This window comes from Malus sylvestris, chromosome 4, assembly GCF_916048215.2.
Source record: "Malus sylvestris chromosome 4, drMalSylv7.2, whole genome shotgun sequence".
Lineage (NCBI taxonomy): Eukaryota > Viridiplantae > Streptophyta > Magnoliopsida > Rosales > Rosaceae > Malus > Malus sylvestris.
This window is the reverse complement of record NC_062263.1, coordinates 6,273,946-6,300,360: the sequence shown is the minus strand read 5'-3', so window position 1 is coordinate 6,300,360 and position 26,415 is coordinate 6,273,946. Positions and strand designations below refer to the sequence as shown.

The 26,415-nt window shown below is 39.3% G+C and overlaps 3 protein-coding genes across 4 annotated transcripts in view; 1 reads left to right on the top strand and 2 right to left on the bottom strand.

Moving 5' to 3' along the window:
• The first annotated feature begins 2,066 nt into the window (after positions 1-2,066).
• LOC126618763 (TMV resistance protein N-like) overlaps positions 2,067-26,415 on the top strand; it is a 54,059-nt gene continuing 29,710 nt past the window's right edge. Inside the window, exons 1-5 of the mRNA XM_050286924.1 lie at positions 2,067-2,778; positions 2,881-3,985; positions 4,086-4,361; positions 4,481-5,578; positions 5,681-6,307. Of these exons, the coding sequence (XP_050142881.1) occupies positions 2,261-2,778; positions 2,881-3,985; positions 4,086-4,361; positions 4,481-5,578; positions 5,681-6,226 (3,543 nt within the window). The 5' untranslated portion in view covers positions 2,067-2,260 and the 3' untranslated portion in view covers positions 6,227-6,307. The remainder of the gene's footprint in view (positions 2,779-2,880; positions 3,986-4,085; positions 4,362-4,480; positions 5,579-5,680; positions 6,308-26,415) is intronic.
• Positions 6,573-8,350, bottom strand: LOC126618768 (DNA repair endonuclease UVH1-like). Of its 2 annotated transcripts, none has more exons than XM_050286928.1 (3): positions 7,850-8,350; positions 7,542-7,771; positions 6,573-7,152 (listed from the first exon to the last, which is right to left on the bottom strand). In XM_050286928.1, exons 1-3 carry the CDS (start codon positions 8,048-8,050, stop codon positions 7,116-7,118), a joined length of 468 nt encoding a protein of 155 aa, XP_050142885.1. In that variant the 5' UTR covers positions 8,051-8,350; the 3' UTR covers positions 6,573-7,115. The 2 variants fall into 2 exon arrangements, with proteins under 2 accessions (XP_050142885.1, XP_050142886.1); XM_050286929.1 differs by having other exon boundaries at positions 7,542-7,765.
• LOC126619753 (uncharacterized) lies at positions 12,592-26,184 on the bottom strand. Its single transcript, XM_050288166.1, has 6 exons — positions 26,064-26,184; positions 14,738-14,891; positions 14,107-14,178; positions 13,557-13,595; positions 13,062-13,365; positions 12,592-12,916 (listed from the first exon to the last, which is right to left on the bottom strand). The coding sequence occupies exons 1-6, from the start codon at positions 26,182-26,184 to the stop codon at positions 12,791-12,793; spliced, it is 816 nt and encodes a 271-aa protein (XP_050144123.1). The 3' UTR covers positions 12,592-12,790.

The window sequence follows — 26,415 nt, the reverse complement described above, 5'->3', positions numbered from 1 at the left end:
CACCGCCAAACCAAATAGCATCCACCCATGGACAACGAAGAAACAAATGCTCAACAGTTTCATCATGGCAAAGACAAATATGACAGGTAGAGGAAGGGGTGGACCGCCTTTTGAAAAGAGCACCACGAGTTGGAAGACCATTGTGCAATGATAGCCATAGGAAGTTACAAATTTTAGAAGGCACCTCCGATTGCCAGACAATTTTCCAAACTTCCTTTGGGACCGACCGGGCACCAAGCAGGCAATGATCCCTCGAATCTAAGGACCTCGATTGAAACCACCGATATCATGACTTAACTAGATACCGACCATTCCTACTAGTAGCCCAAACTAAACGATCTTTCCTCTGTGGGTCTCCGATAGGCGTAACATTAATAGCCTCTTGATCCGCTACAGGAATAAAAAGCTGTAGAAAGCCAAAATCCCACTCACGGGAAGAGGGGTCAATTAGGGTGCGTTTGGTACGTGGAATGGGATGGAACAGAGTGGGACGGACGCGTTCCGTCCCATGTTTGGTGCGCTAAAATTATGTGGAACGCACGTCCCACGAAACGAAAATGGGTTAGATTTTGGTTCCCCCTCCCCCCCTGGAATGGGTTTTTCCATCCCGTGGGACACAAAATTATATTTTTTTGGACAACAATACCCCTCTTATTTTTCATTAATTACATTGTCTACCTCCCTCTCTTCTACCCTTATCTCTCCCGTAGCCCTCCTCTTCCTCCACCACAAACCCAGTAACCTAACTGCTAACCCAATCCCAGCAAACCCATCTGACGACGACGACGTCACCATAGCAAACCTTATTCTTCTCCAGCGCCGTCTGGCGTCACGAACATGACCCGCATCTCGTCATCTTAGTCCGTGTAAGCGAGGTGGATCTGATCCGGAACACGACTCGATTCGAAGCTAAGCTCGTCATCTGAGGTGGCGAGCAGGTGGGCGGTGCCCGGGAAGGGGTTGTGGTCCTGGTCGAGGTGGTTGGGGTCGACCTCAGACTCGTTCCAGCAGAAAATCGGGAATGAGTAGTTGAATCGGAGATTGACCAGAGGGAAGGAAATGGAGCCCGACCCAGATTTCCATGTGGGGGCGGAGGAAAGGAACTTGTATCCTATAAAGTTGTCGTGGAGGGAGGAAGGGGACGAGTAGATGTCGAGCCAGTCGAGTCGGGAGGGCGAGTCGATGCCAGACCATTGTATTAGGACGGAGTCGCCCGATTTGGAGAGGGAGGTTGGGGAGAGAGAGAGTGAAACAGTTTGGTGGGTCGGAGGGAAGAAGGTGGATGCTGCACGGAGGATGATGACGACGATGCAGGGAGGATGATGACGAAGCTGCAGAAATTGATTGAAATGAATTTTGGGATTTTTCTGTGTTTGATTTGAAGAGAAAGAAATTGTTTGGGGGTCTGATTCATCATTTTTATTCTTCTTGTAATTGTTTGGGGGTCTGATTGGTTGCCGAGAAAACGAAGGAAAACGACGACGCTGCAGAAATTGTACAAACAAGGCTAAGTTAGTCATTTAACACGAAATCCGAACCGTTCCGTCCTATGCATACCAAACATAACACGAACCTCCATTTCGTTTCGTTCCGTCCCGTCCCGTCTGCGTAGGGAACAAACACACAAATTTATAGTGACTGCAACCTCACCAAGGTGCACGGGGTGGCCCGAAGGTAAAGATGGCAGCCACCTATCCATCCAAACACGCACACCCTCACCCCCCATTATCTATGATAATTAAATATTGTTTGATAATGTAATATAATATCATAGTTAAATATAATAGTTAAATATTGTTTGATCATCCAAATAATTAAATATTGTTTGAGCTTCCTTGAAATTTCATTCAAACTATACTTCAATTTCTTAAGAATTTTCGCAACGCGTTGAGAGTGTGTTTCCCTAAAATTTCGTAACTATTAGTCTTCAAGTTTTGTCCTTTCATTATTTTTCTAGTTCTTTGTTTTGGCTTACATAAATCTGTTTATTTTTATTTATTTAGAGTTGAGATGCTTTCAATGATCAAATAATTAATCTTTTGTTTACTTTAACGTCTTGATAATGTAATTTAATAATTAAATATTGTTTGATCATCCAAATAATTAAAGAGAGAGAACGAAGACCATTGGTGAAAGAGACAACAAAAAAAAAAAAGGAGAGAAAAGAAAAGCTTCTCTTCATCATCGGTTCCTACTTTGGTGAGAGTGATTTTCTACCGACAATTACCATTCCTCTCAGATTGTGAGGAGCCACTTTGAAATGGCGTTGAGCACGCAAAGGGCCTCTGCATTTCTTTTTTCATCTGAATCAGCTCCTCGATGGAAGTATGACGTGTTTCTGAGTTTCAGAGGTGTAGACACCCGCAAGGGTTTTGTCTCCCATCTATACCACGAATTGTGCAAGTGCCAAGGAATTATGACTTTCATGGACGACCGAGAGCTTGCAGGTGGAACAAGTATTCCTCTGGAGCTCCCGAGTGCGATCAAAGAATCACATACTGCAATTGTTGTTCTCTCGCCAAACTATGCTTCTTCCAAATGGTGCTTGACTGAGCTTACAAACATTATTCAGTGCATGGAAGCCATGAACTCAATTCTCCCAGTCTTTTATGGTGTGGATCCCTCTGACGTAGGAAATCAGAGGGGGAGGTTTGCCGAAGCCTTCGCCAAGCATGAAGGAAAGTTGACTAGCACTGAAGACAAAATAAAGGTGACTCAGTGGAAAGCTGCTTTAAAAACAGTGTCGAAAATTTCTGGGTGGGATTTGAAGAATTTTAAGTAAGCAAGCAAGAACAACTTGCCCATGTCTTAATATAGTCATCCATACTTGATTGCTTACTTATGTTCTCTTTTTTGTTACTCTATTTTTCTTCTTTGCAGGTGTGAAAGAGAGCTGATTGATGACATTGTCAAATGTGTGTGGAGGAAGGTGCAAGCTACAATCACTTCGTCAGATTCCTCACAGAAGTTAGTCGGAATTGATTCCGCACTCGAGCAACTAACTATGCTATTAGCTCTTGATGCAAATGATGTTCGCTTTATTGGGATAACTGGGATGGGTGGTTTAGGCAAGACAACCCTTGCTAAGCTAGTTTTTGATAAAATCTTCCATCATTTTGAAGTTCACTGTTTTCTTGCTAATGTTAGAGAGGTTTGTGCAAGAGATCGTACTGTTGTTGGCCTTCAAAAACAACTTCTTTTCCCAATCTTGAAGAAAAAGATTGAAGAAATTTGGGATGATGAGTGCGGAAGAATGTACAGTATGAAGAGCTTGTGCAATAAAAAGGTTCTTCTCGTACTTGATGATGTGGATGAATTAAACCAACTAGAAGTACTGGCTGGGAATCAAAGTTGGTTTGGTATGGGGAGCAGAATCATCATTACAACAAGAAATGAAGGTCTGCTCGTCCAGCATGGTATAGCAACATCATATAAGGTTGAGAGATTGAATTATGGAGAAGCTCTTGAGCTCTTTAGCTTGAATGCCTTCAAAAAAGACCAACCCGAGGAAGACTTTTTGGAACTCTCTGAGCGTTTCCTAAACCATGCCGGAGGCCTTCCCTTAGTTCTTAAAGTTGTAGGTTCTTTTTTGTATACGAGAGGGCGAGATGCATGGAATAGTGAGTTGGATAATCTACATAAAATACCCAATCAGAATATTTTTTATTCGCTCAAAGTTAGTTATGATGGACTCCGGCTGATGGAGAAAAGAATTTTCCTTGATGTTGCATGTTTCCACAAGGGGAAGTACACAAAGCAAGTAATTCAAGTACTAGACAATTCTTTCGGAATTTCTAGTTGTATTCTAATAGATTTGCTAATTGAGAGATCTCTTCTATACAACGATTACGGAAACAAAATAGGGATGCATGATTTGATACAACAAATGGCATGGACAATTGTTCGTCAAGAGTCTGAAGAGTCTGGTCTACGTAGTCGATTGTGGCTTCCTAATGACATTTTTCATGTATTCATGACCAATACGGTAAGAAATTATGTAAATACCAAGTTCAAAAATGGATATGATTTCTATTAACATAATATTAGTATGTGAAATTGATGTTTCCTACATTCTTGGTTATCAGGGGACACGTGCTATTGAAGGCATAGTCTTACAGTTACCCGAATCAAAAGAGGTGCACTGGAATTTGGAAGCCTTCTCTAATATGCGTGAACTGAGGTTTCTGGAATTCAATAATTTGATCATTTCTTCATGCCCCAAATTTCTTCCATGTTCCTTGAGAATTATAAATTGGAGTTTCTATCCTTCCAAGTGTCTTCCGACCAGCTTTCACTTGTGTTTGCTTACTCAACTAAAGATGCGTAAGAGCAAAATTGTTCGGCTTTGGAAGGGAAAATTGGTAATAGTATTGAATAAATGCTATTTAATTTACAGAATAATCATTTATTTATTATTTTGAATAAACTTTAAGATTGTAGAAGCTAAATATACGATCTGAATCATATCAATGTTGTACAGGACTTGCCCAACTTGAAATATATCGATCTTGGCTTCTCCAAAAAATTGATTAATACCCCAGATTTCACTGGTGTTCCAAATCTTGTGGAGTTGGCTCTTGGGCATTGTAAGAATTTAGTTGAGATACACCCGTCTATTACAGTCCTCAAAAGACTTAAACTTTTGAATCTTAATGGCTGTGATAGCATTAAGAGCCTCCCAAGTGAAGTTGAAATGGATTCTCTGGAATCTTTATATCTTAATGGCTGCTTAAATGTGAAAAAGATTCCAGAATTTGGGGAGCAGATGAAGAACTTATCCAAGCTTCACTTAGGTGGGACTGCGATTGAGAAAATGCCTTCATCAATTGAACATTTGGTTGGCCTTAAGGATTTGAATCTATTTAATTGCAAAAATCTCTTGGACCTTCCAAGGGCTATTTGTAATTTGAAGTCTCTTAGACGCCTCTGTATGGGACAATGCTCAAAAATTGACAAACTCCCAGGAGACATGGATCACTTAGAGACGCTTGTATTGGGAGCCACTTTGACAGAGCCGATTGGGGGTATGAAAAATCTCAAACATCTACAATTATACGGATCGTATGCTAAAGAAAGGGACGGGTGGGGCATTCTTCGCATATTAGGACTTGGAAAAAGTGCTCCTGATCCTCCTCCTTGTTGGGGTTTGATGTTTTCTTCTCTAAATCGTTTATGCACTTTGAAGACCATAAATCTAAAAGATTGTAAACTCTGTGATGGGGATATTCCTGATGATATTGGCTGCTTGTCCTTTTTGGAAAGATTGAATCTTGGTGGAAATAATTTCGTGAGTCTACCTGAAAGCATTAGGTGCCTTTCTAAGCTTTGTTATCTTGGTCTGTCAAGCTGCAAAAGCCTTCAAAAATTGCCACCTCTTCCATCTAATGGCAAATTGCATGTAGATGTAAACGATTGTACTTCCTTACGAAGTTTGTCAGATACATCCAAGTTGAGCAGCAGATTCATCAATTTGTATGATTTTAGTTTCACTTGCCGGAATTGCATTGCATTGGTTCAAGATGAAGGCTGGACTAATACAATACTCTCAAGGATTCTAAAATTTGCCACTCAGAACAAGGTACTCTCTCTCTCTCTCTCTCTCTCTCTCTCTCTCTCTCTCTCTCTCTCTCTCTCTCTCTCTATATATATATATATATATATGATAGTTCTTTGGTTACAGGATTATTACCGAAAGCAACCGGCTGTATTTCCTGGAAGCGAAATTCCCGAGTGGTTTAGTAATCAAAGTACGGGACATTTAGTAAATGTGGAGCTTCCTCCACCATCATGTACCAACTGGCTGGGAATTGCCTTTTGTGTTGTTTTTCAAGTTCCTAAGGAAAACTTGGCCAATCCAGCTGCCCATTTTTATCGTATTGATTTAAAAATTGAGTTTTTATCAAAACCCTTCTACTCTATGATTTGTGGGTCTCTTGTGTCAGAACACATTTGGGTATTTCATTTGCCTCGTGAAATTTGTCATCAGGAACAGTTTTTATTCGGAACTTACTTTAGTTGTATTGGAGGGGTAAACGTAGAAGCAGACTTGAATAAGGTGAAGAAGTGTGGGGCTCGTTTGGTGTACAAGCAAGATTTGGAAGAACTCAACCAAACACTGAAAATCCTGAAACGAACACATGAATATTGTGACGAGGCATCTCCAAGTGGACCTATAAGTGCTAGCTTCAACGACACAGAGCAAATCCACAAAAAACATTGTTACTAGTTACCATCTTATAAAAAATGCAGACAACTCACTATCGATTTATCCCATCAGCTTAATGGTTATCGGAATTTGAGCCCCGAGGTTGAAAATGGTATCTGCCAAGTTAGCCCACATGTGGCTGGACTCTGAGACGTCTCCTGGGTCTAGTTCGACAATGTCTAATGAAGCGAAGAAGCTTGGTGCATTTTTTAAACAATTAATTGAGACAGATACTTGTAGAGACAGGGACCATATCTGAATTCTTTAACAGTTGTACTTGGTTGAATATCCAGTGTCTTTTCGGTAGATTTTGTTTCTATGATCAGTAAACTCTCTCATGAGCTTTTTATTTTGCACTAAGAATGGATGAATGAATGAACTAGTGCGATTGTTAATGGTGTTAAAAGACAGGCGATTGTTAATGGTGTTAAAAGACAGATTTTACCCTTGGTTTTCTTGGTGGCAGCAGAGGAAGAGGCTTTTCGCCTTTACGAATCCTAGCAGCTTCCTTCACCATTGGCCTCTTCACATGGTTTGGGTGCACACAAGCAAGTCCAGTCATCAGCATCCTCTCCATCTCTACCATATCAAACTGCCGCATCAACCTAGCAGTTTCCCATTTTCCCACATGCTCCAAACCCAATCAACAACCAACGTTCCATCATCCTCCACTGATTTTCTTCACGTTGCCACCTCTAACGCCACCACACCAAAGCTGCAAACACACCTGAATAAACGTACCGGAGCAACATATCCCACTGTTCCAGCTGGTATAGTTGCTTCTCTTGCAATGATGGAACTATGCTCATACATTTCTGCTAGACCAAAATCCCCTAGCGAGTTCCGCCAAGCTCTTACACCCATCCATTATGGCCCTGTAATTTGAAATCTGTAACACCCGGGAGTCGTCTCAAAATTCCACCGCATACGTATTGTAGTTTTCAGCCCTGAAAATTTACAATACCCCGTCAGATTTATGCTATGAGTATCAAGTGATGAACAAACAAACCAAAGCTCAGGTAATGAGAGGCATTCCATGGTCAGCTCAGGGACTGAACTATTTGACTGGGAACGACTGATGGGGTTCTACTATTACATAATTTTCCCTCTTGCGGAACATGTACCACTGGTGACTAAACGTTTTTTCCACCATTAATATCCACTAATAATTACTTTCATTGAAGAAAAAAAAAAAGCATAAGGAGGGCCCTGTGTAGATGACATGCTCTGCTGAAAAAGAGAGTGAATTCTCCCATTGCCCTCTACGAGCAGGAAAGATTTTAATATAAGCTTATGACGTGACAATTGCAACATGCAAAAACAAGTTGCATCTTACCTCACGTCGTCCTCCACAATTCCATCTTCAGAGGGTACACCAACTCTAGTTGCTTTGCTCTCGTCAGGTTCATCCTGATTTGCCTTAAGAGTAGCAAATATGTCAGCAGTAGCATGCAGACTGCGAGACCAGATGATTCGCAACCGGGGAAAGTGTAGAACAAGCCACGACAGCTTAGATATAAAACTATTTGGTGTGACATCATCACCAATATCACTTGCAGACTGCAACTAAATATCCAACAATATATCCATCTCAGCATTAAGCCAACCAATTAACCAATCTCTAAAGATATGATTCAGATTTACCTGAAAGGAGAAACTTTTATCCTGTGAAAATTCAATCAGCAGAATAGGTATTCTATAGTATCGAACCATTGTTTCCTCTTGGTGATAAAGACGCCCTGATGTGAAACTCATAAAAAGATCTTGGATACTCTTTCTCTCCACACATATCAGTGGAGAAAGGATGTAATCCCCAACTTCCAAAGTCACAGGCAATATGCGCATGCCTTTTTAGCGGAGAACATTCGGAAGGCTGCTTATGAACTCCCTCATGTCTAGGCTTGGCAATTCCTGACACGACCCGATAATCTGATACGACACGACACGAAATTAATAGGTGTTCGGGTCGATACGATAACGAATCGGGTCGTTATCGGGTAACCCGATAAGCACCTGTTAAGATAACGGGTTGATTCGGGTATACATGTGGGTAACACGATACACGATAAGCAGAATATTAATTTTATAATTTTATAACCCTAAAAAAATATTGTAATAATTATATATATTAATTTAACAATTTTATACCCCTAAAAACTATAATAAATATCTATATATATATATATTAAATTAACTATAATAATTATAATAATTATATATACTATAATAATTATACCCCAAAATATTAACTATCTATAATAATTATATATATATATAGATTAAATTTTGAATTATAAAAACTATAATAATTATTAATTAATATGTATACATCCATTGATTTGAATTTTGATTCCATAATTGATCCATTCCATTCCCTGCTGCAGTGCCGCCTTTTTTGAAGAAAAAGGGAGGGAAAATGAAAATGATAAGAAAAGTTGAAAAGGAAACAAAAAAAAAAAGGGAATTAGGGAAAGATGGATGGATAGGATGGAGGGAAAAGTGAAAATTATATAAAAAGTTGAAAAGGAAACAAAAAAGAGAGGGAAAAATGAAAATTAATAGAAGTGCAATGGTGAGAATATTTTTTTTTAAGTTATTAATTTTTTATTGCACATGATATATCCCACTATTTTTATAATGATACGTGATGTACTACTCTGTGTACCGGTCAATTATACATACAAAATAAATATATTTAAATCTACTTAATATATATATATATATATACACACACACATACACCATTGAACTTGATGGGATACGAATTCTCCGAAACACATTTCAACGATCAGAACCGTCAAACTTGTTTGTATATGCTTCGAGATCACATCACCAAAAAATCACAAAAAACAAACATTCAGAGATCAAGTAACGGGACAAATCTTTTCGACGGTTATAAACGAAAAATCACGATTTAACGGTTATTTTAACTCCGATTTTGATGATTTTTTACAGCTACACTCCTTGACCCTATATGAATACAATGAATGAATTCGATCTTCAATTTAAAATATTTACACAAGTGGATACCACAAAATCTTATGTTATACTTAATGAAAGTATAAATAAACTCTAAGTGTTAGTCAATCTATTGTTTTGATGAGATACAAATTCTCCGAAACTAATTTCAACGATCACAACCGTCAAACTTGTTTGTATATGCTTCGAGATCACATCAGCAAAAAATCACAAAAAACAAACATTTAGAGATCAAGTAACGGGACAAAGCTTTTCGACGGTTATAAACGAAAAATCACGATTTAATGGTTATTTTAACTCTGATTTTGATGATTTTTTACAGCTACACTCCTTGACCCTATATGAATACAATGAATGAATTCGATCTTCAATTTAAAATATTTACACAAGTGGATACCACAAAATCTTATGTTATACTTAATGAAAGTAGAAATAAACTCTAAGTGTTAGTCAATCTATTGTTTTGATGGGATACGAATTCTCCAAAACTAATTTCAACGATCCCAACCGTCAAACTTGTTTGTATATGCTTCAAGATCACATCAGCAAAAAATCACAAAAAACAAACATTCAGAGATCAAGTAACGGGACAAAACTTTTCGACGGTTATAAATGAAAAATCACGATTTAACGGTTATTTTAACTCCGATTTTGATGATTTTTTACAGCTACACTCCTTGACCCTATATGAATACAAAGAATGAATTCGATCTTCAATTTAAAATATTTACACAAGTGGATAACACAAAATCTTATGTTATACTTAATGAAAGTAAAAATAAACTCTAAGTGTTAGTCAATCTATTGTTTTGATGGGATACGAATTCTCCGAAACTAATTTCAACGATCCCAACTGTTAAACTTGTTTGTATATGCTTCGAGATCACATAAGCAAAAAATCACAAAAAACAAACATTCAGAGATCAAGTAACGGGACAAAACTTTTCGACGGTTATAAACGAAAAATCACGATTTAACGGTTATTTTAACTCCGATTTTGATGATTTTTTACAACTACAGTCCTTGACCATATATGAATACAAAGAATGAATTCGATCTTCAATTTAAAATATTTACACTAGTGGATGTGGATATCACAAAATCTTATGTTATATACTTAATAAAAGTATGAATCAACTATAATAATTATATATATATATATATATTAATTTAACAATTTTATACCCCTAAAAACTATAGTAATTATATAATATAATTATATATATTAAATTAAATTTAAAAAATTGATGACCATTTGGATCGGCTGAGATTTAATCTTTTGAGAAAGACTTATAACCTTGAAAACAAAAACTCTTTCATTTTGCATATCCTTGCACATTTAATATTTGTAATAGATTAGTAGTGTATGTATTATTTTTTTATTAGGCTCTTATTTTCGAGTGTAGTTATAGTACTTAAATGACAAATGTTTTAATGTTTTGAAGTAATATTTATGTGGCAATATGTGGTATGTGCAAATTTAAAAAAAAAAATATTTTTCTTAACGGGTCATAAGGGGTCGGGTCACTTTACCCGTTGGGTAAAGTGACACGACCTGTTAAGGATCCGTTAAGATAACGGGGGTGACACGACACGACCCGTTAAGATAACAGATGTTACACGAACACGACAGACACGACCCGTTTGCCAGGCCTACTCATGTCCACTATAACCTGAAAGATTGAGAAGTCTTAAATAAACATGGTTCTTCTGGTACAGGAGATACAAAACACAACACAAGATCAAGAACACACCTGCATTTCCTTCTCAACATCCTTTCTTAAACACCCCCCCCCCCCTCCCCCCGGGCGCTTTTCTGGTTATAGAATTTGGGATGACAAAGCTTGTGGTTCTTGGGAAGAATTCAATCCCAAGCAGTTCCCATCCTGATGTCAAATTGAGGAAAGACCCGCACAGATATAGAAACATAGGTACCACACCATAAAGGGGATAATGGCAGACATAATTAAGAGAACAAAAACAGAATATCGACTGTAATATTCAAAATTCATCAAATGATATAAACAATGTTATACCGACAGACAAGTGTCCACTCGGAAAACAGTCTTTTAGTACCACATATTTAACCCAGTAGTGTATACTCCAAGAATACATACATAAAACATACATGCAGTGACGCATATAAAAAAGAAGAAACTATTCTTGCCTGTACACTTAGAGAGTAACTTAAAGAATCTGTAATAGAGCAGTAGTTCATATGGTCCATGCCCAATGCTAAGGGCCCAGCACTAAGAAGTAAGTACTTAACAATCCTAAACAGTTTTCATAAGGTCTATTTGGTTTACTGAAGAAATTCATATATCCAGTCGTGAGACATATGTTATAATACTGCAATATTAATGCCAGAAACGGATTGTAAAACATTGACATAAATTATTTCACACCATAACTTTCTATTAAAGTATGAGGATAAAAATAATCTGCATCTGGGTCTTGTAAAACATGGTAGCATAAACTTCTAGGTGGCTGACTTCATCAATCATTTCCAGAAGATAAAGAATTTAATTTTCTAAGTACAACAAGAGAGCTGTAATTTAATGACAAGAATGACACCTTGGCAATTTGTCGCACGCTCCAGAACATGAGGAGTATAATTGATAAACTTCTAGGGGGCTGACTCCATCAATCATTTCCAGAAGATAAAGAATTTAATTTTCAAAGTACAACAAGAGAGCTGTAATTTAATGACAAGAACGACACCTTGCCAATTTGTCGCACGCTCCAGAACTTGAGGAGTATAATTGATAATATTTCAGACCACTCATATGGTAATGCTAACTGCTTAAGAAAAGGACAATTGCATGCTTGACGTGTAAGTAGCTTTCTGCGTCGGATGGAAATACAAGATGCCTAGAAGTGCAGGCTAATTTGCAGAAAGCCAATAGTTATGGTTGGAAGTATCACATGAAAGTCAAGATGTGATTTGAAGCAGATACACACCTGTTTCCTTGCTCACTATGTTCTATGAAGTCCAGATTCCAATCTGAGATTCTTTGCATGGCAGCGTATCTACCAGTGGCAAATGCTCTAAGGAGGAGGTTCAGTATGCCAACAGATTGGAGGTATGCTCTTGTGGGTCTGGTATTCTGGATTTTTCATCGAAAGCAACTCCATTGATAATGTCTCCTCGATAACTTGGGAGTTTCACGCCATGTCTAACCTCAAATGGTTCAAACCGAGGCTTTTCAATAAGTTCTTGTAATTGAGGTGTTATTCTCCATCGTGCAGGTGATCACATAAGGAGTAGGCAAAGTTCGCCGAACCTTGCTAAATTCTTTGTGTTTGTGTGTGGCGTGTTTACTTTATTGTTCATATATTCGCATAGCATCAGCTTATAAGTTTGCTTAACACCAGAGACTATCGATAAACAAGAACAACTGAGGGGGTTTAAAATCAACACCAGAAACTTCTGAATTGTTTCCCTTATATTGTCAGCAACAAAAATTGGCATTGAGGAGATGGTTGCACTCAGCAACTTAACAATTTGTGTCATGAAATGAAAACCCAATTAATAGAGTGATCAAAATTCAACAAAAACCAATTCAATGGTAATATAAAAGCGTTCTTTCAGAAATCAACAAAAACTCAAGTGCAAATCAATCCCATGAAAACAGAAACTAATCCTAAGAAAATATGTGGGGTAGACTGTTCTCTTGCACCCGCGTCCGAATATCCATTACTTGCACCAGTGTAGTTTATAATAGAATATCGCTTCGTCAACCAAAAAAATAAAAAATAAAAAAACATAAAAGATAGCAAATTTCAAAAGGGGAAAATTAAATACTCAGATAATTAAAAGGAAACCCAAATGACAATTAATTGAAGAGGAAGAAGAAGAAGAAGAAGAAAAGGGTACCTTGATGACGGGCATTTGGTCGCCGTAAATGAGAGTAATGGCCATCTGCAAGAACACCCTGAAGGTGTCTCTGATGTTATTGGCATTGAACTCCTTGAAGCTCTCGGTGCAGTCTCCGCCTTGCAGCAGAAACGCCTCTCCCACGGCGGCCTTTTCCAGCCACATCCCCAGCCACCTCGCCTCTCCGCGAACGCGATTGGCGGGAACATCTCCAGCGTCGCCAGAACGTCCCGCAGCTCGTCCGGGTCCGGGTAAACGGGCAGCTGATGGGCCTGCTCGGATTTCCGCGAGTTCAAGGCCCATGCTGAAGGCCCAAGATTGGTGGATGAAAGCATGGAAGAGGAAAGGAGAGGAGTATTTATCAACCATAACCAAAATTTACCCTCTAAATTCACAAATGTTAGTTTTTACAAAATATTTCAAATATAGCAAAAATTCTTATTGAATTGATCTGAATATCCCAAAATTAAAACCCATGTTATTTAGGATTCTCACCAGCTTCCGCTATATCCCTTCTTCATCTTCTTCCTCGATCTGTGTAATAAACAAGTCTTCAAAGCCAAAGCCCTATTTCAACAACTTTAAACATACACACCAAAACCTAATTTGGTTTCTTCCCAATTTGAGTGGTAGCCTAATGGGAACTTCCATCCTTCTGGGTTAAAGATTTTTCAAAAATAATAATATTATTGGTAGTGTAGATCCAAATAAGGCCAAACAATCGCTATGATTCCTTGCACTGAAAATCGAAATTCAATACTTTGGCAAAAAAAAAAAAAATTGAAATTCAATAACAAAATAGCAATAAAATCAAAGAAATTAGAACATAAAATAAAGAAATTGAATTGAACTATTGCAATCAAATTGGAAAGGTGAATTTCAACCAAAAAAAAAAAATCTAAAAAAGGCATAATATGTCTTAAAAATTAAAACCTAATTGCAAGAAATTGACGCTAATATATACGAACTAGTAAAAATATGAAACCAAAAAACCCATAGACATTAATCCTTTTTTAATTGCTATCTAATTAGCTCAATTATTTACCGGTGAAAACTTGTAGAGGCGGAGCCTCTGCAGTCTCCATCTATTTTCATTTTGTTGAACTCCAGTCTCCATCTTTGAACAAACGTAAAAGATCAAACGGGTTTTAGCTTATGGTTGTAAATTAGTTTTATTATAGGGGTATATAGGTCTTTTCATATTGGTTTTTTAATATATTTGAAAGCTATTATAAAAATTGACATTTTCGAAATTAGAAAATAAATTTTGGTTATAAACGATAAAAACTCAAGAGGAGAGAGTGACGAATGAATGGCAGCAGTGGAGTTGAGCTTTTTGGTGAGGTGGAGTTTGAGAGGGTTTTAGGGTGGTGGGGTGGCGGTGATACGATGGAGGATGGGGTTTGAGGCTTGAGATTAGCAAAGCCTATGGCTATACGTGTCAGAGCCATATCAGGTTTATTCTTTTGTGTTTAATTTGATTGCAATGAATATCGTACTTCTTTTAAAAAAAATGTTGTTGGATACAAGAATCATCTCTTTCTGTTTATTATTATAATATTATATGGCACAAGCCCGGCCGGACCCGTTTAAATAGGAAACGGGCCAGACCGGGCTGGATATTGCAAATCTGATCACTAGAACTGGACATAACCGGGTCCATGGGCCCTCTTTACGTTTTTTTTATGGCTGGTTTTGACGCCTCCCAGATTTGCTCATCGTCTCGGCCAAGCTCGACCCAAACCCGCTCCACCATCATCGTCGGATTTATCGTCGCCACAACCTTCCTCTTGCACTTGTCGAGCACCTCGAAGCTCTCCACCCTCACATCTGCCACATAAAACCCAACAATCATTTCATAAATTCAAAGCTAACATTTTAAATTAAATATTTAGATACATATATATATGTGTGTGTGTAATTTTACTGTACCTATGGAGGACGGCGTGGGACACGGAGCTCGATGTCGCGAATCTTGAGCCGGTTCCTGGGTATATGCCTGGTTATGCTTTGTGAAAGTTGGAGAAGACGAGAGGAATAAAGGGGTTCAGCTGGGTTTAGGGCGGGTAAGATGGGGGGGGAGAGAGACTGTGGGAAATAGAGAGAGAGGGAGGAGATTTAGAGGGATGAGATCGGGAAAGAGGAGATCAAGAGGGAGGAGATCGAGAGAGGGGAGATCGAGATAGAGAAGATGGGGAGGATATCGAGAGATGAGGGATGAGACTCAGACTGGACTCGGGAGAAAGAGAAGGTAAGGATGAAGGTCGTGAGGCTTGAGCGAAATTGGGCCTGAGAAGGGTAATAAACAATAGTAAGTAGGAATGAAGTCCGTTTTCTCTAACTTTTAGAACCGACCCGTCCCGTTATTTATCAGGAATAGGCCCGGCCCAACCCGTTTTGTATTTATAATTTTTGGACCCGCCCCTAACCGTAAGGATCTGCCCTGACCCGTGGGTCCATGACCTGTTTGCCTAACCCCTAATATTATATATCCCAATGTCGAATTCTCATTCAACCTAATCCTTTGAGTAATGTTAGGAAAATCAAAATTTTAAACCAAATTTGTAAAACAAATGATGTGATTGTAGACGATTGGATTATTAATTAAGTGTCAATTAACATGTTTGTTTTTTTTTATTGGTGACGCATTATTTAATTTGCAATTTGGCTTAAAAAATTTGGTATTCGTAACATTATCCTTTTTCCTAATCCAATTCTTCACCTTCCAAATTGATAACTTTTCATACAACCGTTGAGTTGCAATGTGGCATCCTATGCTGAGAGGCGCATCACGAATGCTAAGGTGGTGGTTTCAAAACCAATAATGCGATGCCACGTGAAAACATTTAAAAGTGTTGTAGATTTAAAAGACGATCACTTTGGTGTTCCCCTTTCATAGTATTCCTTCCCACGAATGCTAGTACTTCTGTTTCCATAATTCAAATATTCGTTTCTAACAGTAGTAAGTAGAGGATAGAACTATCCCAAATATGAGTACATATTTTGAATTGGAGTTGTTATCAAGACTCAAAAAATCTCATTGTACATTTCAACATTTGTATATTTAGAAAGAAAAAATAGATATTAGGATTGGACAATAAAGTTTTGAAGTGTCAATAGTAGCACCTTTTGAATATACTAATTTGTAATGACAACAACAAGAAAAATATGCCTCTAGTCCTAATTTTTGAGACTAGTGATAATAAAGAGAACACATTTGGTAAACGCATCTAAACGACCTCTCTAATAGAGATAGGGTCCACTTCTATTAAAGAGGTAGTTTAGATGTCAACTATTGAATGTAGTCCCCTTGCGAAGACATGATTGTTACGATTCAGAGATAGAGATAGAGAGAAACTAGAAAATTGTTCTCTCTTTAAAACTCTCTTTGTTGAAACACAAATCCAGGAAACTTTCGCCGCCGACCCTAGCCTTTGGCTTGGGTGCCGATGGCAACCACCCATTCTCCTTTCTTTCTTCCTTTCTTCCTTTCCTATCTCTTCTATGTTTACCCTAAGTTTTTTTCTCAGTTGTCCTTGAGCTTGTCTCAAATATTCCCTGAGTTTTTCTCATATTTGATCTCCATGCCACTTCCTCGGTTTTCTGCTTTTTGTTCTTTTGCCTTCTATCTTCTCTAGCCGTGCCTATTCAAACCCAAACCTCTTTCTCCCCCACCTTTTCCATCTACCTTCCTTCCTCATTATTTGTTCCCACCCCCTCCTTTGCTCTGATTTATAGGCTTTGAACCGAAAATGGATACTAGATCTAGTATCCATTTTCCTCCTTCACTTCCCCTCCCCCAACTGGTTTATCGAATTCTCTTCAAGGCCAAGTGTTCTACGACTTCTATCAAAGTAAGGGTATTTTACATGCCCCTTTAGCCTCACCTTCTATCCATGTGTTAATTTATTTATATATATTTGCAGGGTTTGGTAAATGGGACTTGGATTTGGCAACTATTTCTCGGTTCGACATTTTCGGTGACGAAATCTAGATCTGGTGTGATTCTGGTTGCGGGTTTGTGTTTTTTGTGCTAAGATGTCTTGTTTGAATTGCTCACTCGATTGTTTTCTCTAGTGTTGTTGCCTTGGTGGCTGCTAGCAAGATGTTCATGACGCGGTGGCAGGAGCTGGTTTTCCCCGGAAGATTGAGATTAGGGTTTTATTTTTCGTCTGTTTGCTTATTAGGATGAGCGTTTGTATTTAAGTTTCCCCAAGTGTATTTTGGGTTATTCTGTCTTCCATTTGTTGGCCTGTAACATTTTTTTCCTTTTTTTGAATGTTACTTTTTTTGACAAAAAAAATGTAGTCCCCTTGCAATTGCCTTTTGAGAAAGCATCAATGATTGCCTTCCATCACCATGGTGTTTCATACATGTTTAAAATGGTATAAAAAAAGTTACACCTTCTTAAAATTACTCATCAAACTATAAGGTAAGGATGGGCAATGATTACAGTGAGCAGGTAAACGCGATTATTTACCCATAACCATTTAAGCTTTTACCTGCATAACCGTTTAGTCGTTGGGTAATTTCATAAATGGGTATACCCATACGAATAATCTTTTATAAAAGGTTAACATTACCATAACTGCGTACACATTTAACCGTAACTGCATACTTGTTTTTTTTACATTTAAAAATTAAAAAGGAAATTTGTCATAATTTCTTTTTTCTGACAATTAAACGCCGTTATTGGTACATTTAACATGCATTTTCCTATTTTCATCTTTTAAGTCCTCATACCATTCCGGAAGTTGAAATAATAATTTATAGACGATATTTTTAGCTATTATTGTGGAGCCAAAAATAATCAAGAAGAATATGGAGGTGACATGTGGATTCTAGGGTAAAAAGGACAAAACTACCCTCAAGGAACACCGGAAATCCTACGTGCGAGCAGTGGACAACCATTCCTCAATCAAGTCAAAATTGCTCTCCAGTGTGAGAGGGTAAACCAATTCCCTGACACCCACATGGGTTTGCTCTCCAAGGTGGGAAGATAAACTTTACACTCTGAATATCCAGACATGGATGAGTTGGGCTGCCTTAGTATAACTAGGTGCACGATGGCTTGCACAGGGATTCCTAGAAGTAGCCACAATGGCCTTTTTCAAGGCTTAGCTAGCTGAAGGATTTTGGGTCTCTTGGCCTAATCCGCGGGGAACCTGGCCCCAGAGACGGAGGGGCACATTACGTAGTACGCCCTACAGACGGCTGCCCTGGAACCCTAAAGCTACTATGGAGTACATTAAGGTAGCCTATGATTTCCAAAAGACTGCCTACAACTTGCCCTTCAAGCAGTAAAGCCACGCTAAACTTATACAACCGCACATTCTTGTGAAAGGTTAAACAAGCTAGCGTGCATATACGAACCTTTATTCATTGTCAACATGCTACGTAGTCGATAAGCTTTACCTCTGCCAAGCGCGAAACGACCTACACCAAGTCCTAAAGTGTTGTGATACGCAACCTACGAAATTGGAGAAAGCCAAGGTTAACAGCCTAGTGGTCATGCGAACTTGTCTGCTTTTATAAGTAAGGCATCCGGCTGCCAAACTTATGGCTAACAATTTTGCAAAGTTTTACACCAACACCTACGACTGCATCGGCTACGCGGGCCTACCTACTTATAGAAAAGTAGCACGCCTGCCACTGGTCTATGAAGTCTAAAGGTTAAGGTATGAACAAAAGAAGCAAAGATGGAGAAAAAAGAAGGAAGCAAGTTTATTAAATTTTCTAGCAAAATTGATAAACAACTAGCAACGACAGAATGAGTTCAAGCAAAGTAAAAAGCAATGAGGGAAATAGAGAAAATCTTAAAGACTACGTAGAAGACTACTCTTCAGTAGCTTGGACACTCCACGATTACTTAGTCGCCACATATTCAGCAACTACAACATTCTCAGCAACGGCACCATTCGGCACTTCACCCCCAGCTGCTCCAACCTGGGAACCAACATCTCCGACTACTTCACCAATGGAGGCCTCAAAAGTACAAGCAAGTCTTTCGGAGAAATAGAGAAAGTTTCAAAGTCTCTCCCAGCAAACTCGAAGTCAGACGGCTTATCAAAGAGACGATCTACATAACCCAGCTTATAGAAATCAACCTTACTCTGAACAAGCGAAGCCTCTAGCCTAGCCTTCTCACCTTTCGGCTGCCCAATTTCCTTGAGCAGATCAACACAGACGAGTTGCAGCTCATCCACTTATTTCTTCAAACTTTCATTGATCTTTAGTGCACCTTGGAGTTCCAACACTTAGGGTTCAAGCCTATCAACGACCTTCTTGAAGTGGATCACTTGGGTATAAGAAGCAATGAACTCTTCATCCTTTGCATAAGCAGTGGAACGAAGCTTAGAAACAGCATGCTCAAGATCTTGAATCTGAGGTATATGAAATCCGATCTCTTTCTACTTAAGTTGTATCGTGTCAAGCCTAGTCTTCAAGTCAACGATCTCTTGGCGAGTGGTCTCAAGCTGCAGAGAAGTGGGGGTAGATATATTATACCCCTTCAAAGTGACGAGCTCAAATTCCAACCTATTGATCTTCTTGGCGGAAGAATAAGCTTCGGCTACCACAGCCTTTACCACCTATTCGGTAGCTTTGGTATCCTCTTGTTCAAGGAGCATAGACTCGGCTGCCAGAATAGCCATTTTTTTCATCATTACAAGTAGAGCAGTCTTCCTATACTTGGCCATATGCTTCACAAAGGAACTTGGCTAAACAACCTTTCTAACGTCATCGACAAACTTGGCACAAGAGTCCATGTCTTCAAGCAGATCTGGTTTCAAAAGCGCAGATCTCAGCAACTTCCCCAGAAGCAGTCTTAGTAGATTCCTTATAGCTACCCACACGAGTAGTTTCTTCTTTCCCAACAGGCGAATCAATCTCATCAGCAAAGGAGTAGGCCTTGGTGCCACTTTAGCAGCAGAGTCCACCTTATCACTCTTCATATTAGCAAGTCTTTTCAAAGGTGAACCAGACTTAGCTTCCAACAGACGCATCGACATTGGTTTCGGTGCTGGGGGCACGATGGAACCTCTACGCTGAGCAATCCTATTAGCAATCGAACTAACCATCTTTAGCATAGTAGGCGTCACTGGTTCAAATTTAGCAGCCCTATCTTTCGTCCCCTAGGAAGAAGTCTTTGGTTTTTTCTCAGCCAACACCTCTTGAGCAGGCGGGGAAGATCTCTTTTCCCATCTTCATACGCAGCAGGCTCCACTATAGCGATCGGGCAAGCCAACGCCTCCGACTTTGTTCTCTTTATCTCCTCTCTCGGGGGCAGCCTACCTTTCTCCCAGCAAATAGGACTAAGCAGCCAACGTCGTTCACTGCTGCATGCCCAGCATTCCAGCAGCCCATAAGGCCTATGACCTTTTCATTTCTCTCAATCACCGGCCTAGCCCGTGTCAAGTCTAAAAGCCTAAAAGGATATAAGTCATACGACTCGCTTAGCACTGCGCCCCAACGCCACAATCCGCGACCCCAGCCGCACAGCTGCCCTTGGCTTTAGCCAAACCGAGTAACCCAAGTAGTGGTCCCTGCCACAACACCTCATCGGCCCATGCCAAGCCAACTCCTATCCCCTACCAGCGGACATGCTGCACTACCTTGACGAAGAAAGCAACGAAAGACAGTCCTTTGCACGGGCAATTGTAGAATATTGCTAAGGGAGGGGGAACAAATATCCTCTAGCTTTCTCTCTCTTGTATGGTAGAATAGATTGCTCTCTAAAGTTAATTTAATCATCTACTTAAGGTAGATTAAATAGACTTTAGAAGTGATTTATTTCCCTTTTCTAGAAGGATCTAATTTCCAATTAAAGAGGGAATCTACAACAAAATAGGAAACAATCTTATGTTTCCTAAAGCAAGAAGATCTTTACACCTACTGCCCTTTCCTACAAGCAGCCTAACAGGTGTGGGGCATTTGTGGAGCAAAAAATAATCAAGAATAATATGGAGGTGACACATGGATTCTAGGGTAAAAAGGACAAAACCACCCTCGAGGAACACCGAAACTCCTACGCGCAAGCAGTGGACAACCATCCCTTAATCAAGTCAAAAGTGCCCAAAATAGGTATTTATTTAAAATCATCCATCCTCATCAAATATTCTCCACAAGGTAACCCCCAAATCTTTCCTTTCAAATTATAATAATTAGCTAATTAATTGATTTATTATTCAATTAATTTATTAATTAGCTACAAATCATGAATCTCACCTAAAAAACCATCCAAGTGGCTGGTCCATCTCCTCCCAAAGAGGCCAGCCACACCCCTATATAAACACCCTCATTTTCTCCAAAACCTAAATTCCAACTCTTTTGCAAAATTCTCTAAATTCTCCAAACACTTTTCCCTCAAAATTTTAACTTTGGCATTAGAGGTTCTTCAGCTAAAGCTCCTCCCTCCCCCCGGCCCCCCAAATTCATCGTGGGTGCGTGAGGCTCTTGGCCTTGACCTAAGGTGTTATTTATTTTGTTGGGTGCAATATTGTCCAAGAAGAAGAAGACGAAAATTTGCATCCACAGTTATCAATGAAGGTAATATAATATATTTTCCAAGAATTGATCGGGTTACTAACAGAAGACCTCTCATTACTTAACCAGGTAAACGTCAAATATCAAAGCCGTATTTATTTTTACAAACTAAAGTATATTGGAAAGAAAATTCATGCATTTTCAACATATTTTTCTGCTACACCCAAGCAAGTCTTCAATTATAACATCTAGACCAAGAGTAAAATAAAGGGAATTGTTATTAACACTCCAAAAATCTCATTTTGCACTCCAAACTTTCTATAATTAGAAAGAAAAATACACTTACAAAGAGTGTAGAATGAGATTTTTAGAGTGCTAATAACAGTTCCCAAAATAATTTAAGCTCCATATGATTTTATGATTACAAAGTAAAGCTTCTAAAATATCAAGGTAATCCTCTTCGCTTAGAAGTGAAGAGGTCTTAGGTTCGAATCTCATGGATGGCGAATTCGGTACCAAATTAGGCTGCCCTGGTGGTATTCCTTTTCGCTTAGAAGTGAGAAGTCTTAGGTTTGAATCTCATGGATGGCCAATTTGATACCAAATTAGGTTGCCCATTGTGTGGCTTAGCCGAACTCTATCTCCCCCTAATGTAAAAATATCGATGTACTAGAAAAAAAAAATCAAGGTAATCATTATCTTGAATGCTAGATGATTCAAATCTCCAAAATATTCCAAAACTAAACTTTCAAACACTCAAATGCTTTAGCACGTGCCCAATCACAAAGTCTCATCGACTAGTTGTCACCAAAATAAACGGTTAAATGGGTACCTATTAAATGGCTACCCGTTTGTAACTGTGGGTAATACCCATAATCACCCCTTTCAATTTTGTGGGTAAATGGTTATACCCATAGCTCTTTTTTTGCTTGAACGATTACTTATAAACTGTGAATTTTAAATAGGTAGATAACCTCGGTAACCCATACCGCGGATGTTTTGCCCATCTCTATGTACGACCACCTATCATCAAACACTCTAGTTAATGGATTTACAACAGTTTGCTTAGTTGCTTTTTATTTGAGATATTTGCTTTCTTTATGGACAGTGGGAACTCAAATTGGTAATATCTATCGTGATAATTTTGGATGCGATTTTCTGGATCCTAAGAACAAAATGGCGTGTTGGTTGCCATTAGTCATGGAGTGCCATTTGAATTAGTTCCAATTCTAGTTTTTCATTTGACAAGAATTCCAATTCTAGTTCTATCATTTGAATCATTTCTTCCTGTATGTATGGGGGTGTTATACGTATATGTTGCTGTCTTGCTGACATGAATTGTGCTTTCTTTATCATTATGGTAATACAGATGATGACGACGATGACTGATCAGAATCTGTTGCATCATTTGTTATAGCATGAAGGAGTCGAAACATTTCTTATATATGACTGCACCAAAAGTATCAGCACACGTCTTAGTTAAACAATTTGATGAGAATTGTGAATCTTCCGATGATGGTTCTTAGTATACGGATGATGCCTGCTTGTACCATACTTGACCAATCCCGAAACTACCAAGCACCAGTCAACGTCATACCTTCAAAGACCCACTGAGGGGTTCATGTAGAGGCACCCCTGCCGAAGCATAAGAATTTCTCACTAACCGGGAGGCTAATCGCAGCAAGACACATGTTAACATCAGAATAAAGCTCATAGAGTCCTACATCGACCGCGAACAAAAGCTAAGGGTTCTCCTCAACTATAAAAGGAGACCATTCTCCTACAATTAGTCCTTAATGTCATTATTGTACTTAAACTAGTCATTAGTACCCACTAATGATGATTATGCTTGAACCTATGTATTTGTGTAAACCCTTCGCTATTAATGAGAACTCCTCTACTCCGTGGATGTAGCCAAACTTAGGGTAAACCATTTACATCTTGTGTTTGCTTTCCTATCTCTATCTCTTTACATATTATCCTCACTAGTGATAGGAGCAACCGAGCGAAGGTCACAAACTTGACACTTTACGTTGTTTCAAAGTTTTCACTGATTTTGTGCATCAACATTTGGCACCGTCTGTGGGAAGCACACTTATTCCTACTCTCTTTAGCTTTGTCAAGCTAGTTTCCATCGTTCGTACACTCTCATTCGATTAGGCATCCATCTCCAACATGGGGAGTGAAGGAAGTTACAGCACGCAGAACGACACTCCTCTTGTGCCTAGCGTGAGGCAACGAAGGAAGGAACGAAAGAAGTTTGCTCTTCAAGCTAAAGTTGAAGAGTTGGAGGCTTAGAACAACAAGATAGCAATGAAGAATGAAATCTTCCAGGAATAGTATGAGAAGCTCTTCAGAATGCTCCATGAGGCTAGGCATACTCAGTCACACGAGCCCATTGCTCTTGTGGACGCTAACCATCACCTAGGTACCCCCCAACACGAAGGGTCACCAGTCTTCAGCATGGATATTCCTAATGAGGAGCAAGCTACTCATCAATATGTTGATCAACGTGAGACTTCTCTCAACCCAGCTACTTCGACCCTAAACATGAGAAGTAGAGGGAGACACCTCCTTGTAGAGGGAGTGGAAGGATTGAAAGCTGTTTATTGTGACTGTTGAAACTTCTTGAGGCAACGTCGAGAAAACCCTATCCATATAAACTTAAAAATCAATGACCCAAGGGTTTTTGAAAGACTCGGTCCTCTACCATGGCCCAAGCCAGCTACCAATCCAGGGAAGGAGCGACAAGTCCTAGACGAACATGAGGGTATAGAGAACTCAGAGGTTTTCTGATAAACACGCCTTAGAAGCCAGTACGGTGAGTCCAAGGAAAAACCACATGCCCTTGGTTAAACTTTCCTATTTCCAAGAGGTGATGAAAACTTACGAAAGAAGGCTCTAATAGTACATGACTCCACCTAGGACCCTCTTGTCCTACAGCTCCTTGAGGAAGTAAACAAGTTGAAGGCCGAAAGTCAAGCTGAGATACCTGACTGGAATTAACCAAGGCCCGACCTTTTTACAAAGATGATCCTTAACACACCCCTCCAAGCAAAGACAAAGTAGAAGCTCGGCTTACAACTATATACTGGAATAGAGGATCTAATTGAACACCTTAACCTCTTTTAGTCCACCATGGCATACGGAATGCATACTGATGAAGAACGATGTCTTCTTTTCCCCTCCACCCTCTCTAGTAGAGCTCTGAACTGGCATTGCTGCCTTCCATCTGAGACGGTAAATTTCTTTGAGGAGCTGAGGAAACTGTTTGTTTCTCAACACATTTTCCAGACCGATCACTTGCACTCTGTAGATGACTTGTACACTATTCTCCAAAAGCCAAACGAGTTACTACGTGAGTATGCCAGCCACTTCAGCCATGAGGTTGCGCTGAGGCAGATGATAAGATTTCCCTCAAGGCCTTCACAGTAGGTGTACATGAGTGTTTCTTCAAGTACATGATCAATGCCAACACTTAGAAGACTTTCTCTGAGGTGATGACACATGCTTATAACCATGTATCTGCCAAAGCAATGACATATCAAAGGAAACCCCATATGGCTATCCCCTATTAACAAGTGGGAAATGAGAGCCAAATCAAACCAAGTGAGAAAACCTCGACCTTCCAGACGGTTGTTGCATCTCCTTCTACCTTACTTAATGTGTTGCTAGGATAACAAACATATCAATCTCAAGGCAAGAGGAAGGATTTCCATCCTCAATAGTCTCGTTTTAATAAGAAGAGTAAGGGACACTATCGGGATAACCAAAGTTATCACTATGATAACGCCTGCCCTCAAACAGTTAATATGATAGACCAAACGCAGGTTAAGACAGACCCTACCTTAATGTATGAAACATACACACCTTTGAATGTCACATGAATAGCCATTTACCCCAGCATAGCTCACTTGATACCAAAGTCAAAGCTGAGGCAGCCAGATTATAAGTCCACGAAAAACACATGCATGTTTAGCAACTACCACGAGTATAACCGTTATGACAGCGATAAGTGTATCACCCTCCATGACCATATCGAAGCTTTGGCACGCGAAAGGAAAATTGATCAATTCCTTCTTCACCTTCCCAGGGATAACCGTAACCAACGCCAGGTGAACGTGATATATTCTATCAGCGGTGGCACACCCCTATCTAAATCTTCCCACAAGGCCATGAAAAACAGTGAACGAACTTTGAGGTCTGGCCACTAAGTGTTTCATGTGGAAAACATCAGGGAAGGCAATTATCAAAAGCCTAAATAGGATCTGATATGTTTCTACCCTGAGGAGGAACGAGGCATCATCTACCCTCACAACGACTCATTGATCATGGAGGCTCACATAGCCAACTTTGATATGCGATAGATCATTGTAGACACAGGTGTTTCGGTCAATATCATGTTCGCCGAAGCTTTTAGGGCACTTAATGTAGTTGAACACTTGCTCGATCCCTCAATTACTCCCATGATAAGTTTTTCTGATGATACCGTGCAACCTTTGGGGAGCATACACTTACCACTCACCATTGATACAGGCCCTTGTACAGCTACTATTACCACTAATTTCTTTGTGGTCGACTGCCTGACAGCGTACAATGTCATCTTTGGGTGCACATGCATCATTGATCTTAAAGCCATGGTATCCACACATATGGTGTTGATGAAGTTTCCAACACCTTCTAGCAATGGTTACATCAGAGGAGATCAACTTAGTGCACGATCATGCTACAACTCTTCAGTCAAGTAACAACGTTTGCATGTGCCCAAGGAAACCTTCTCTATACATAGCCAAGTCATAAAGACCAGCCCTGATAAAGCCAACTTGGCTCTTCGTGATGGCAATGGTCAACCTAACGATCCATGAGATGA

What these genes read in the sequence shown, in the direction of transcription:
- LOC126619753 (XM_050288166.1), bottom strand. Translation starts at nt 26,184, where the DNA reads ATGGCTTTAAGATCAATGATGCATGTGCACCCAAAGATGACATTGTAC. An exon ending in AAACCAGCCATAAAAAAAAC is followed by an intron (nt 14,179 to 14,737) that starts GTAAAGAGGGCC and finishes GTTTGTTCAAAG; the next exon opens with ATGGAGACTGGAGTTCAACA. An exon ending in AAGGGATATAGCGGAAGCTG is followed by an intron (nt 13,366 to 13,556) that starts GTGAGAATCCTA and finishes TTGGGCCTTCAG; the next exon opens with CATGGGCCTTGAACTCGCGG.
- LOC126618768 (XM_050286928.1), bottom strand. Translation starts at nt 8,050, where the DNA reads ATGCGCATATTGCCTGTGACTTTGGAAGTTGGGGATTACATCCTTTCT. An exon ending in ATAAAAGTTTCTCCTTTCAG is followed by an intron (nt 7,772 to 7,849) that starts GTAAATCTGAAT and finishes TTGGATATTTAG; the next exon opens with TTGCAGTCTGCAAGTGATAT. An exon ending in ATTGTGGAGGACGACGTGAG is followed by an intron (nt 7,153 to 7,541) that starts GTAAGATGCAAC and finishes GTAAATTTTCAG; the next exon opens with GGCTGAAAACTACAATACGT.